Consider the following 13,842-nt stretch of genomic DNA (forward strand, 5'->3'; position numbering starts at 1 on the left):
CAGGAAGTGTAATGAGGAAATAAATCCCTTTAAAAGCCTAAAGGCGATTATTGGATTTTGGGGTCCTGTACTTGGCTAGACTGCCAAAACGTCTCTCACATGTGGTATCCCCATACTCAGGAGAAGTAGCAAAATGTATTTTGGGAGTAATTCCACATATACCCATGGCATGTGTGAGCAATAAATCATTTAAGTGACAATTTTGTGTAGAAAAACATTTTTTTTTTGTAATTTTCCAAAAAACCTGTGGTAAAAAATTAAATTCTTCTATTGATTCAACATGCCTCTCAGCAAATATTTTGGGGTGTCTACTTTCCAAAAAAAAGGGTAGTTTTGGGGAATGGGGGCATTTTATGCCCAGCATTAGAAGTTTATGCCACACATCATTCACTCTTCTAACCACCTGAAGACCAAGCCTTTTCTGACACTTTTTGTTCACATGAAAAAAATCTGTATTTTTTGCTGGGAAATTACTTTGAACCCACAAACGTTATATATTTTTTTAAAGCAGACACCCTAGTGAATAAAATGGTGGGTGCTTCAATTTTTTTATGTCACATAGTACTCGCGCTGTGATTTTTCAAACGCAAATTTTTTGAAAAAAAACACACTTTTTTTTACTGTTAATGCACAAAAACACAATATATTGCGCATGCCTCGTGCAATGGGGACAAACTGCATACATTTCAATATCCATAGGCAATGTTTTAAAAACCTTTACAAGCTACCATTTTAAATTTACAATGGAGGTCTAGTTCTATAATTACTGCCCTTGATCTGACATTCGCGATGATACCTCACATGCATGGTGCAACCACTGTTTATATACCGGCACAGGGCCAACGCTCAGGCACGCAGGTGCACATGAGCGAGGGGAGGCCTGTAGCGCAGCCTGTAGCAGTATTTCTGCTATAGGGCAGTCAGGAGGCAGTGAAAGAAGCGGTTTGCGTTACGGCGCTGCATTACTTTAACTGACAATTGCGAGGTCATGCAACGCTGCACCCAAATTAAATTTACTGACTATTTTTCCCACAAATTGAGCTTTCATTTGGTAGTATTTGATCACCTGTGCTGTTTTTATTTTTTGTTCTATAAAAAAAAAATATTGACAATTTTGAGATAAATTTTGAGATAAAACAATATTTTGGATTTTTTACTATTAAACATGTCCATTAAAATAAAATTAAAAATCAAACTTGGGCCAAAATGTATTCTGCTACATGTCTTTGCTAAACAAAAATCCCAATAAGTGTAAATTAATTGGTTTATGTGAAAGTTATAGCATTTACAAATGGCGGTATAGATACTCGATTTCATTTCATACTAATAATGGCGGCGATCAGCAACTTATTGTGGCGATCGGCGACTTGTAGCGGGACTGCAGCGGGCATTCTGACATAGGGGGAACTAACTTGGTGTCACTGACATCCCCAGTGACACCAATACAGTGATCAGTGCTAAAAGAAAAAGCACTGACAGCGTACTAAGGGGCAATGTACATGAGGGGCAATCACTAGGGGGCGGGGGTGTGTGCTTCACTGTAAGCACACTGCTCTGGATGGCACTGCTCAGCCATCCAGAGCAGTGTGCCCAAACTGACAGGGAGGAAGGCTGTTGGTAAACAAAGCAGCACTCCTCTCCGTCGGTGATCACCAGTAATCACCTACCGGGACCTGGTGATTGACACCCACAGCCGCGAATGGCGGCGCGGGTAGGGCTCGCGCGTGTCCCTGCCCAGAAATGCAAAATGATGTTTATATATTTTGCGCACAGGGGCCGCCCTGTAGCAGTATATATGCTATAGGGCGGTCCTTAAGAGCACATGTCATTGCAGATGCAAGTGCAGTCGAAAGTTGGCAGTGTTTATCTGCAAGCTAGAGCTTTATATTTTACACTGAAGCCTTCATCCTGTATGTGATCCCCAGCTGACATAGGAATTACGTGGTTTGGGATTGCTGTGACTAGTTTCTGATCATTAGTTGGTTTCTAGCTCTGGGGAGACATTTATTAACATATCTATTAACAAATTCCTAGAATGGGGCATTGTGCTGGGGAATGTTATTAAACAGATAGCAGATAGACAAAAGTTAAAGCATTAAGGCAATTTTTTTTCATAGCAGATAGAAAAGTGTTACTAAAGGCACATTTTTTTAAAATTTATATCTCATGTTATACTTGTGGTATTGCACAGAGCGACCCCTAAACCTCCTTCTTCTGGAATGCCCCTGCAGACAAACTTGACTCCTCCTCTTCTGCATCTCCTCCCATAGTAAGTGGCTTGCTATGGGGGCAGACATGTGGGCTCACTCCTGAGTTGGGCTTTGTGTTTCTAAAGACACACGCACAGTGTGGCTTGGCCCAACTCCAGCTCTCTGCTCGCAGAATTTGATTGACAGCAGCAGGGGCCAATGGCTCACTCTGTTACCAGATCCTCCTGTGAGAAGAGAAAGACAGGGGAGAAGAAATGCAGACGGGCACAGTGATGGATCAATACAGATACAGGACAGGTAAGTGTTGAAGGGGGGGCAAGTGGCAAAACATTTTTACCCTAATGCAACCTTTAGCCCTGTTCAAACTAATCAGATATCAGAATCCGTATCAGAATCGCATCTCGTTCATGCGAACCGCTGCGGGTGTGTATATTAAGTTAACAAAACCCCAAAAGCGGTCTGCAAAACGTGGTGCCATGTGCAGAATCAGATCGCATAGGTGTGAATACCCATGCGATCCGATTGTAGTGCAGACCAAAAAAAATGGTCCTGCACCTTTTTGGTGTGGGTGTGGTGCGATTTCAAAATGTATGGCTCCAATCACTTGCGGTGCATTTCCAGTGCAAATCACATGCGATATACCTCGCCGCATATATGTGAACCCAGGCTTAGATCCACTTTAAATAGCAGTTCCAGGTAACAAGTAAGAGGACACAGAGAACTACTAATACTTCTTGGCCAATACTGAAAATATTCTTAATACAGGATTTTGACTTCATTTAAATTTGTTCTTTGTAGTTCACGGAAACCAGAATAAAGACAGCACCACCAAAGATCACTGGGAGTATATTTCCTAAACAGGAGTTGTCAGATCCCCAGATTGACCAAAAAGAGCAGCATGAATTGGTGCACTACAGTAATGCTCGGATAAAAAATGAAATAATGAAGATATAGGCTCAGCCTATTGCATGCAACTCATATCTTGATTTTTAATCTTGAATGGAGTGTTCATTTAACATCATATTAGTGTTATATAACATCACAAGCTATTAACTTTAGATAAAGTTATAATCCAAAATATCTGGAGCTCTCTTTATTAATGCAATGAATACTTCAGCTGTGATCACATAAAATAATTTTCAAGTTCTCAGGAATAACCAAAATAATTGCATACTCATCCCAGATTGTCTCAAAAAAGGTTTTCATTTTGAAATTTACAGACAGGTCATTCTGATCAGGCCTTGACCAAATTAGGTATAATTAGAGATGTGTGCAATGAAAACATTTGTTTCATTTCAGATTCATACTTTAAAGGAGAAGTACAGCCTAAGCTCGTTTGGCTGTAGCTCTCCTGTGGATCCCAGGAGTGCAGTTAGTTCTGTACTCCTGAGACCACTATTCAGCCATCAGCAGGCTGATGTCACAAAGCCAGTCTCGGCTGGTTGAAAGATCGCAACCATATGGTCGGGATCCACTCAGGCGCTCGGAGCCTAGGCCTGTACCTGGCTCAGCCTCTCAGCAAATTTTGATCGCTCAGTTCTCACCCAGAGCCAGCTAGGCAAAGATGCAGCATCTGACCGATGCTGTATCCACCTAGGCAAGTATGATTTAAAAAAAAAAAAAAAATACTTCTCCTAAGTAAATAATTTTTTTTCACCATAGAATGTTAGAGTGATTCGTTTTTAGAGTTTGTTTCATATATTCAGATTTGTTTTGTATATTCGTTGTTACAAATTGATTTGCATTTTTAGAAGTTATTTTGGAAGACTGGCTATATTTGTTGTAACATGTTAATTTGCTATTTCAGGAGATTACTTATACACTCTGAGTCATCCCTGCTAGTCCAACCCAAAAAGAGAAATGGAATAGCCATTGGAGTGATGAACGAAACAAAATTAATTTAGGATTCATTCATTGCGATTCTGATCGACTCATTCAACCCAAACACAATAAATGGGAACCTTACTGTAATTATTGCTTATGTATATTTCATATGTAGTGTATTTTTTTAATAATAATGAAAAATGTTAATGCAAAATTAAAACAAATGGATCCAAATCACTTTATATCATTTGTTATGCCGTTACGTTATTTCGAATGATTCAGACGTTAACAAAAGGCCCAAAATCACATCATGTCTTCTGAATTAAACAAATTAATTTTGTTGTTTCGTTATTTTTTCTTGGATTTGTTGAAATTTGTTGTGATTTGTAAGTTCGGACACATCCGAATTTCTGAACAACAAAAACATTATCTGATATTCAGTTCGTAATGAAACAAAATCACACATGTTTAGTTATAATGGATATGTTAAGTCATTTAAAAAATATAGAAATGTCTAACGTGTTCCATTTACAACATACGCCAGCAATTGTGGTCTAAAGGAAAGAAAATTCCATAGCTTAAGGTCTGTAAGAGCTGATTAACACACATACTGTGTGGACTGAAGCTCAGGTTTCACACCTAATTGACACAGTAGTTGTTCACCGCTTCAGATCAGGTTTAGATCAGGTTCAGGACAGGTTTAGATCAGGTTCAGGACTGGTTTAGATCCGGTTCAGGACTGGTTTAGATCCGGTTCAGGTCAGGATTTTATCCTGTTCACACATGTGCAGCTTAAAAACAGTTCCCATAGAAGCCAATAACTTGTAATCCGCGCCTGAACCAGACCGCACTGCTAGTGCACCGGATATATGTGAACAGGCACCATGGGAAGCAATGTTAGTTTACATGTCATGCGCATCCAACTCACATATATGTGAACTGACACTTACTGTAAAGAACTTATCCCTATACTGATGCTGAAATAGTCGTTCCTCTGCACATAACTAATATTATCTATGCACCTGCATGCATAGGTTAATTTGCCTGCCTAAACAGTCTTTAAATATTTAAGAGCATAGAAGAATTTTATTTAGTTAACTGATTTAATAAATATCTATAATCTTTATTAAAAGCTGACAAATGGAAAAATGCATATATTATTTTTTATTTATTTAAATTAATTTACCTTTTTAAACACTGCAATTGTATCTGACATTGTACTTCTATCTCTTTGTGAGTGCACAAAGAGAAGTGAAGTGTCATCTGCAGGCTGGAGATGTTTGTTTGCCAAATTAGGCTTCTGTTTGGTTCATCTATTCCCAGTTAATTAAATACACTTTAGGTAGGAAAAACTACTAAAAGTAGTGTATTTCAATTAGGTAAATTTGTAAAAACTTGTGCAAAATAATACAATTTTTCTGCTAATACATCACTGCCTGTTTCCATGTAATATTTTTTAACATATATTAATGCATAGTTAAAGTGTAGTTCCACCTCAAAGAAAAAAAAATAAAAGTCACCAGCTAAAAAAACTGTAGCTGTTGACTTTTAAAACACAGCTACTTACCTGTCCCTTGGTCCAGCGGTGTCCTCACCAGCCGTCTTCTCTCTCTAGCACCGGCATCTTCAGTGTGGGCACCCGGCTGTGACAGCTTGCGGCTTTACAGCCAGATGCCCACTGCGCATGCATGAGAAGTGCTGCACTTTGTGAATGGCTCCGTAGTCTTCTGGGACCTGTCACATATCCCAGAAGACTATGGAGAGGCAGGGGGGAGGAGGAAAACTCGATTGCCTAGTTGATCGCAGTGGGAGTGGGTACCTGTCAAATTCGGATACCCGCTACCCAAAGGTGCCAATCCTTAATCTGACCTTCAATAACTTTATATTTTGTGTTAAAAGTAAAAAAAGTTGACTACAAATGGGCCTAATTCTGATACTTGTGGTACTCAGCAAGAAGTAACCTTGTCTGGACATGTCCAATTTAAAGGGGAACAATTTAGGATTTGTCCTCAATCATCAAATTCTTTAAATATTGTTGAAATTAAACAGGAAATCTGTGGGTTTTCTAAAATGCTGGCTATATTGAAGGAAATTTAGAGGCAGCTTCATACACTTTCGACCAGATCTAATTGGAAATTTGAATGTTTCATGGTCTATTGGTGGCAGGTTGAATGGATCCATTTGGTTGTTTTTTTACAAAAGTGGTTGTCATGCCCTAAAAATAGCTGTTAGAAAATATATCCTGGGAATTCTAAAACCTGTAAACTGCAAACATTGGGGTTGATTTACTAAGACGACTTTGAAGGGAATTTTCCCCATGGCTTTGTGAATGAAGTGAAGCTCTGCTGACTTTTATCATTCAATCATCTGCAAGCAAAAATGCTGTTTTTTAATTTTTCTTGCACATGATTGGGTATTCTTTGCACAGTGAAACTTTACCACATGCACTAAGCTCTGGGGAAAATTCCTTTGCAAAGTGCAATGTTCGTTGCCAAGCAAACAACCTCTTTGCCGTTAGTAAATAAACACCATTATCTTATGGAAACATATCATCTGGAACATTAACCGCTTCCCATCCACCCTATAACAGATATACTGCTAAAGGGTGGCACGGGTGCACAAAATCACGTATATATACGTGATTTTGCATATACGGGTATAGGGCGTCATTCGCTGCCACAGCAGTCACTCACTGGGTCCTGGCCGGTGATTTCCGCCGATCTCCAACAGGGTGAACTGTTTTGTTTACTAACAAGTCTCCTCCCTGTCAGCTCGGGCACATGGCTTTGGATGGCTGAGAACAGCACAGCCATACAAAGCAGTGTGCTTACAGTGAAGGACACTGACACAGCCCCTTAGTAAAACACTCCCAGCATACAGTTAACCCTTTGATCGCCCCTCATGTTATCCTCTCACTGCCCAGTGCCATTAGTGCAGTGTCAGTGCTTTTTTTTTTTTTAGCACTGATCATGTATTGGTGTCACTGGGGATGTCAGTGACATCAAGTCAGTTCCCCCCAGTGTCAGAATGCCCGCCGCAGCCCCACTATAAGCTGCTGATTGCTGCTATTATTAGTGAAAAAAAATCCAGTATCTATAACGCCATTAGTAAATGCTAAAACTTTCACGTAAACCATTTAATTTACACGTATTGGAATTTCTTTTTTTTTTTAGTAAAGACATGTAGCAGAATACATTTTGGCCTATATTTATGACGAAATGTTATTTTTTAAATTATTTTACTGGGCATGTTTAGTAGCAAAAAGTAAAAAATATTGTTTTTGTTTCTCAAAATTGAAGGTCTTTTTTTTTTTATCGTGCAAAAAATAAAAACGCACAGGTTATCAAATACCACCAAAAGAAAGCTCAATTCATGGGGGAAAAAGGACGTAAATTTAATTTGGGAGCAGTGTAGCATGACCACGCAATTGTCAGTTAAAAATAACGCAGCGCCGTAAAGCAAAAAATTACCTGGTCAGAAGGGAGGGTATATCCTCAGGAGGGCAAATAGTTAATAGTTTTACAAATTAACCTTGCTGAGTAAATTGAAAACAAGACTACCAGAAGTTAAAAGAAAAGGCATAAATAGTTCAGGGATGCCAGGAAAGGAATCTAAAAAATTGGGAACACAGACCAGAACTAGAAAAGTTTGAAGAAGACAGTGAAAAATAGGAGCAATATAGACTCCAGAAGAGACAAGAACATTGCATGGAAAATTCTAAGAATATTTGTCGAAGACAAATGTAGAAGGCAGAACTCTGAAAGTAAACAAAAATATGTAAAAGAAAGTACAGGGGCTAAGTGTGAATATTCCACAAATATAACACTCCAGTCATATATGAAAATTAAAGTGGTTCTAAAGGCAGAAGGTTCACATTCTATGCATTAAAGTAAAAGCTCCCCCCCACCATACTTACCTGAGCCTGATCTTGATCCAGCAATGTGCATAGGATCAGCATCAGCTTCTGCTGCTGTCAATCAAAATCAGTGAGGAGGGTGCAGGAGGTGGGGCTGAGACACAATGTATTTGTCAATGGACACACACAGCATGGTTTGGGAGTTAGCCTGCATTAGTACCCCCATAGGAAACTGCTTGCTATGGGGGCACTCAGCTGACGGAAGAAGCCAGGAGTGCTGGTGGGGAATCCCAGAAGATGGTGAGCTTAGTTGCTCAGTTTTTCATCCATTTTTTTTCTATACTGACCAGTTCATTTCATTCTGTTTTGGGTGAACTCTGATGATCCTGGAACACAGCTGCAGATGACGCTGAACACCCACATGGCTGCTTCCAACACTACAAATATATACAAGTTGTGTATAAAATGTTCTCCTTGCAGCTTAATTGAATATTACAACAGATTATAACCACCTGTATGGCTGGACATAGTGCTGCTACCAGAATATTTCAATCTGTAATACCTGAGTCTCGACGTCCGTCAGCTTGCGTGTTTGCTCCGCACTTTGAGCTAGCAGGTTTGTTCCGATTTCCAGCATGTTGATTGTTTGATTCTGCACAGTTGATCGCTCAGAATCCACTATCTCACCTCTGATATTGTCATGAATGTAGCTTTCTAGCTGAAATACAGACATGATGAAAGATCTGTAAGTGTTCCATTATTAATGATTTGCTAAAAAACAGGGTGTGGTGGGCTTTGTATTGCTGCAATAGAAATTTAAAGGGACAGTCCCCCCTGAAGTGATTATTTATAGGTGGAGCTTAATGAGTCAGCAACTGCCTTTATACTTATTTTGGGTACAACAGTGATGTCTCCCCGCCATTCCATGCAGATTGCAATTCCCAGCTCTGTTCCTGTCTGCTGTATTTTCCGTGTTTCAGCTCACATGTGTGTGTTACTGCTCCTTTTACATTTCTGTTACATATAATGTAAGATGAATCCCACCGTGAAGGTCAGACAGCTTGATAATGGGCGCAGCAATTGTGCAGGAGATTCAACACTAATTGTAGCTACAAGAGATTTACAATTTTGTCAGGTGATTTTAAAAAATAACTGTACTTGTAACTGGCCTAAGCCTAAGGCCCCTTTCACATGGGTGATCCAATCAGGTTCGCCTGTCAGTTTTTCAGGTGGACCTGATCAGAAGATCCATTCATCCCTATGGGACGGGTGTAAATGGACACAATCTGTTTACACCTGCCTAACTCCAGGTCCAATCCAGTCCACTAAAAAAAAGGAAGCGAAAAGGAAGACCTGTCATCTGCCCGCTCTGCTGAGCAGAATTTATTTTTATTTTATTCTTCTCCATTACATGGGGGGGGGGGGGGGATATGTAGTTTACAAAAGATAGTTTGGAAGGAAGATGACATTCTGTATGATATAAGCTCAGCTTCCAAGAATTGGCAGGGACACCGCATTCCTGGCAGGATCAACAGGTGTTTTCTGTACTTGCTAAACAAATGAAAACTAATGACGTCATCACAACAAGGATATTTAAGCTGCAATATACATTTTCATTGTTGGATTTAGGTATACTTTAATCACCTGTGTGTCTCCGAGACTGTGCAAATCCCACACTGATTCCAAAGCCTGGAAACTCAGTGACCTACAGAAGCCAGATGTAAGCTTTTTTTTTCTTTTAAAGCAGTCAGAATAATGGATTGCTGTACTTTGCACTATACCTTTATGTATATTTATTTTAAAGTCTCAAGAAATAAAACTTCATTGTATTAATAAATGTCTGTATGTTAGTGAATGATATAACTGTTACACTGTTCACCATATTTGGAGTTCCAATTAGTGACGCCACCTCCCCAGACTTCCCCACACTGGTAACTTGTTCTTTGACAGAGAGCTCCATTACTTCAAGTAGAAAAAGCCATTGAATGATTTAGTTGTACAGTGGCTAACCAAAGCCTTTTCAGCTGTTTGCATTTTTTTCTGTGCTGTTCACATGTATGCATTTCTTCATGCAGTTTCAGTATTGACTATGTTATGTTAAGTTCATAATGCATTTTGTATGTAGTTAACCTGTACAAAAACTGCACGAGTGTAAAGGAGTCCCAACTACAATATAAAATGTGTGTGGAGGTCCTTCAAATTGTCATATGTCAAATCAGTTTGTATTATTATTTTACCTGGAAGTGAAGTGACACAAATTCATGCAGCTCTGTAATGATTCTAGTAAAACTAAAGTTATTTTTAATTTTTTTTTATAGAGTAAGGGAGGATTATAACCTGTGTCAGCTTTATGTTTGCCATTTGTGTACCATTGGGAAGATTTCCCTTCACTTCTTGTCCCATAGTCAAAACAGAAAGCAAGAGGAAATCCCTCCAAAGTTAAGGATTCCCTGGTTGTCACCAACGTCACAAGAACTAGTGTCTTCATTGGAAGATTTCCCCTCTATTATTGTTCTGGGGACAGCCCAAAATGTTGGATTTTCTTTTATGCACACTAGGCATAAAAAACACAGCTTTTATGGGCATTTGCATTTTTTGCCTCAAAACATCCCTCTGCGTTAGGATAGGTGTACATGCACACATAGGCAATTACAGGCGTTTAGAGGTATAAAAAAACAGGGCCAGGGCTTTCAAGAGAAGAGCGTATTGCCCCCAAAAAATCCAGACACGACTAAACACATGCAAATGCATCATTTGTTATGTTTTTCAGCTTCTTTAGCTTTCACATCAGCTTTCCACATTTTTCACATAATCCAATAATAAATGCAATAAATGAATATGTAAAAATTATTAATAATAAAAATAATAAAACACTAACAAAATTAAATTATTATCATTATTAATTTAATATATTTTTTTCAAGGTTAGGGGTTAGGTTTAGGGGTTAATTATTATTTGTTTTTTATTACATATAAATAATTTATTTTATTTCTGAGGATCGTAATTTATGTGTGTATTTATTTTATATTTATTTATGCACACATTACTAATTTTTTTTAAAAAACTTAATTTTAGCAAACAATCATGCAAAACATACACAAACACGTTTTTATGGAATGAAAAATGCTCAAAAACATGAAATCTGCCCAATTGAGCAACAAAAAAGCTCCAGAACTTGTTTGAGCTTCAGACGTTTGGCTTCAGGCGACTTGGTGTGGAGATGTGAACCATCTCCATTTAGAATAATTGATTTTTTTCTCCTTAAGCATTTTTGAGCTTCAAGCTACAAATCACTCAAATGTGAATCCAGCCCTAAAATAAGTTTTGGCTTTACTTTTATACATCATTCAATTAAATTTTTAGCGCAAACAGTGGAAAAACGTAAGTACCCAAATGTGAAAATAGCTCAGTGTGATGCTTCTCTTTTACTGTCCAGTAGTGGGGGAGGGGAGGGGAGGGGAGTGGACCTGTATGTGAAAGTGAAACCACAACTGAAAGAGATCAGGTCCCCTCCTCTGCTAGTCAGGGCTGTGTTACATGGCAGAGCTGTGCAAATCAAAAGAGTGGATGGACAGGAATACAAATCCTTTGGAAGGTAAATCAACCTGTGTATTTTGTTGTTTGCTTAGAGTTTAGTGTTAATGCACTTGGATTTATTGCTGTCCTTTGGAGTGGCTTATTAAATAGGTCATCTTAAAGGATAAGTTCACCTTTTGAAACGTTACATATCTCACCCATATTTAGAGTGGCCAATGTAACTTGTTCCAACAACTGCAGCCTCTCCCTCCTCCCTGTGACAGCGCTACCATGCGGGACTCCGCTCACACAGCCACATCACAGTTTCCTGTGAATGCACAAACTACAACTACCTTCAGCCTTTGCATATGATGGCTTGTAGTACTGAATGGACTGCAGGTTTGATGATGAGCGACCCTATAGATCATTCACAAGCCCTGCAGGTTGGAATCAGTCAGCCCACAAGAAGGTACAGGCTGCAAGCTGCAGGAGTCTGGTATTGCACCCCTGATCAGCTGATCATGGTTACAATGCTTTCCAGGCTCCTTAGGGAAAATTAATAAATGCACATTTTATTTTTCCTGCAAATGTGTGTGCATTTATTATTTTTTCCCAAAAAGGAGAACTTCTACTTTAAGACTAAACAAAAACCTATCCATGTGACTGTGGGATATTTTGCATTATGCTTCTAGGTGTAGACATAGTGTATGGTGGTAGTTGATTGTATGTAAAATGTTAATTCCTCCTTTCTGACATCATGTCCAAATGGCAGGCAGATTTGCCTTGTTTTTCTGGTCAGTGTCCCAGGATACATATATTAAATGATTTGTGTCTAGCAGCAGACTGCTGGCCGGTTAAACATGTTCGAGAGAAATAGTTTTGCCCCCCACAGACAGCTTACTGATCTGTTCTGTGTCTGGTCTGGGCTATTTAGTACAGAACTATTTAAACCTTCAATGTCAACTTGATGAATAATGGGCCGAAACAATTTTTTACAAAACATATGCACAAACAATCACATCTTGCACGCAATAATCTTTTTTGACATCATCAACTTCATCCTTGTATTCAACAATCAGAGTTGGGTTAGCACATATCTATAGACAGCAGAGGACCCTTGTGCAGAAAAGCAGTTTGGTCTCCTTTTGAAAACTCATCACTGCTGTTCACTACATGTGTAAACCCTTCATTAGAGAATCTTAATTTTTCAGGATCTTGTTTGGTCAATCATTGTCTGACCTCAGAATTTCTATATACATCTGCAAGGTCTATATATGGTAGGCAGAACTTGTTTTCTAAGACCAGTTTACTGTATGAATTATAGAATTGCACATGCCACCAACACAAGCGAATGGCCATACATGGCTATGCTCGTGTAAATGGTGATGCCTTCTCTGTCAGCTTTTCCCCGTATGTACAATGCCTCTTCACAGACGCCTACATGTGGGGACAACCACTCTGCTTGGCTTCGTACAGGCATTCACTTGTTCTGGTGGCTGTAAGGGCTCATGTACACTGCAGCTGATAATCTCACATTTAGGAGCTGTTCAGCATTTATTTTCAGCAGCACCTAAGCTAATTTCAACACATACTGCGGTCTCTGCTTCTACTCTCTGTATTTCTCTGAAACAGTCTGAAATATTTAATAATTTACCACTTTTCAGTGCATTCTGGGTATTTGGGAGGTTCTCCTGTGCTTATCTTTAAAAAACGCTTCTAAACGCAAATGCACATAAATGCACATAAATGAGTTATGCAAACGCGGCTAAACAGACGTTTTTAACCTACGTTTTCCAGCAGTCAGTTTCCATCGTTCAGTAGTGTCCTATGTACATGGGGCTAAGTGGCACATGAGGCTCACCAGGAGCCAGGAGCTTAATTCACATGGACATTAAGAGGTTTATTTACTAAAGCTGGAGAGTCCAAAATGAGACTCCCTTCTGCATAGAAACCAATCAGCTTCTAATCTCAGCTTGTTCAATGAAGCTTTGGCAATGAAACCTGGAAGCTGATTGGTTTCTATGCAGAAGGGAGTCTGATTTTGGACTCTCCAGCTTTAGTAAATAAACCCCTAAGTGTCCATGTGAGTAAGGTCTAACCTAACTGGCCTCAACACTTTAAAGTGTGCATATTCATATGCATATTCAAGAACAAAAAATGTAATATATCACAGCTTACAAATTCATAGATGTCGTTGCACTCGTTTTATTCTGTAGGCTTTATTTTCACCTGAAAATCCAGAAAGTAACACACTTCCTGTCCTAGGGTAAAACCATGCATTCCGTGTATTGTATCTATGAAGAAGCAACAAGCACAAGACTACAGAAACCCCCCCCCCCACTCCATAATATAGATGGCAGGGGTTTTGTGTTCCTCAGGGATGACTTGAAACCAAGAAATTGATAGGACTGCAGCACACACATAGAACACAGGAAG

The 13,842-nt window shown here is 39.1% G+C and overlaps 1 protein-coding gene across 1 annotated transcript in view; it reads right to left on the reverse strand.

The window, feature by feature from the left end:
- The window catches only part of LOC149452206 (angiopoietin-2-like), a 109,108-nt gene that overhangs the window by 69,966 nt on the left and 25,300 nt on the right, over positions 1-13,842 (reverse strand). Inside the window, exon 2 of the mRNA XM_089689647.1 lies at positions 8,453-8,608. Coding sequence (XP_089545773.1) covers positions 8,453-8,608 — 156 coding nt within the window. The remainder of the gene's footprint in view (positions 1-8,452; positions 8,609-13,842) is intronic.

Source organism: Staurois parvus, unplaced genomic scaffold (genome assembly GCF_062004578.1).
Source record: "Staurois parvus isolate SC_StPar_1 unplaced genomic scaffold, SC_StPar_1.0 ptg000488l, whole genome shotgun sequence".
Lineage (NCBI taxonomy): Eukaryota > Metazoa > Chordata > Amphibia > Anura > Ranidae > Staurois > Staurois parvus.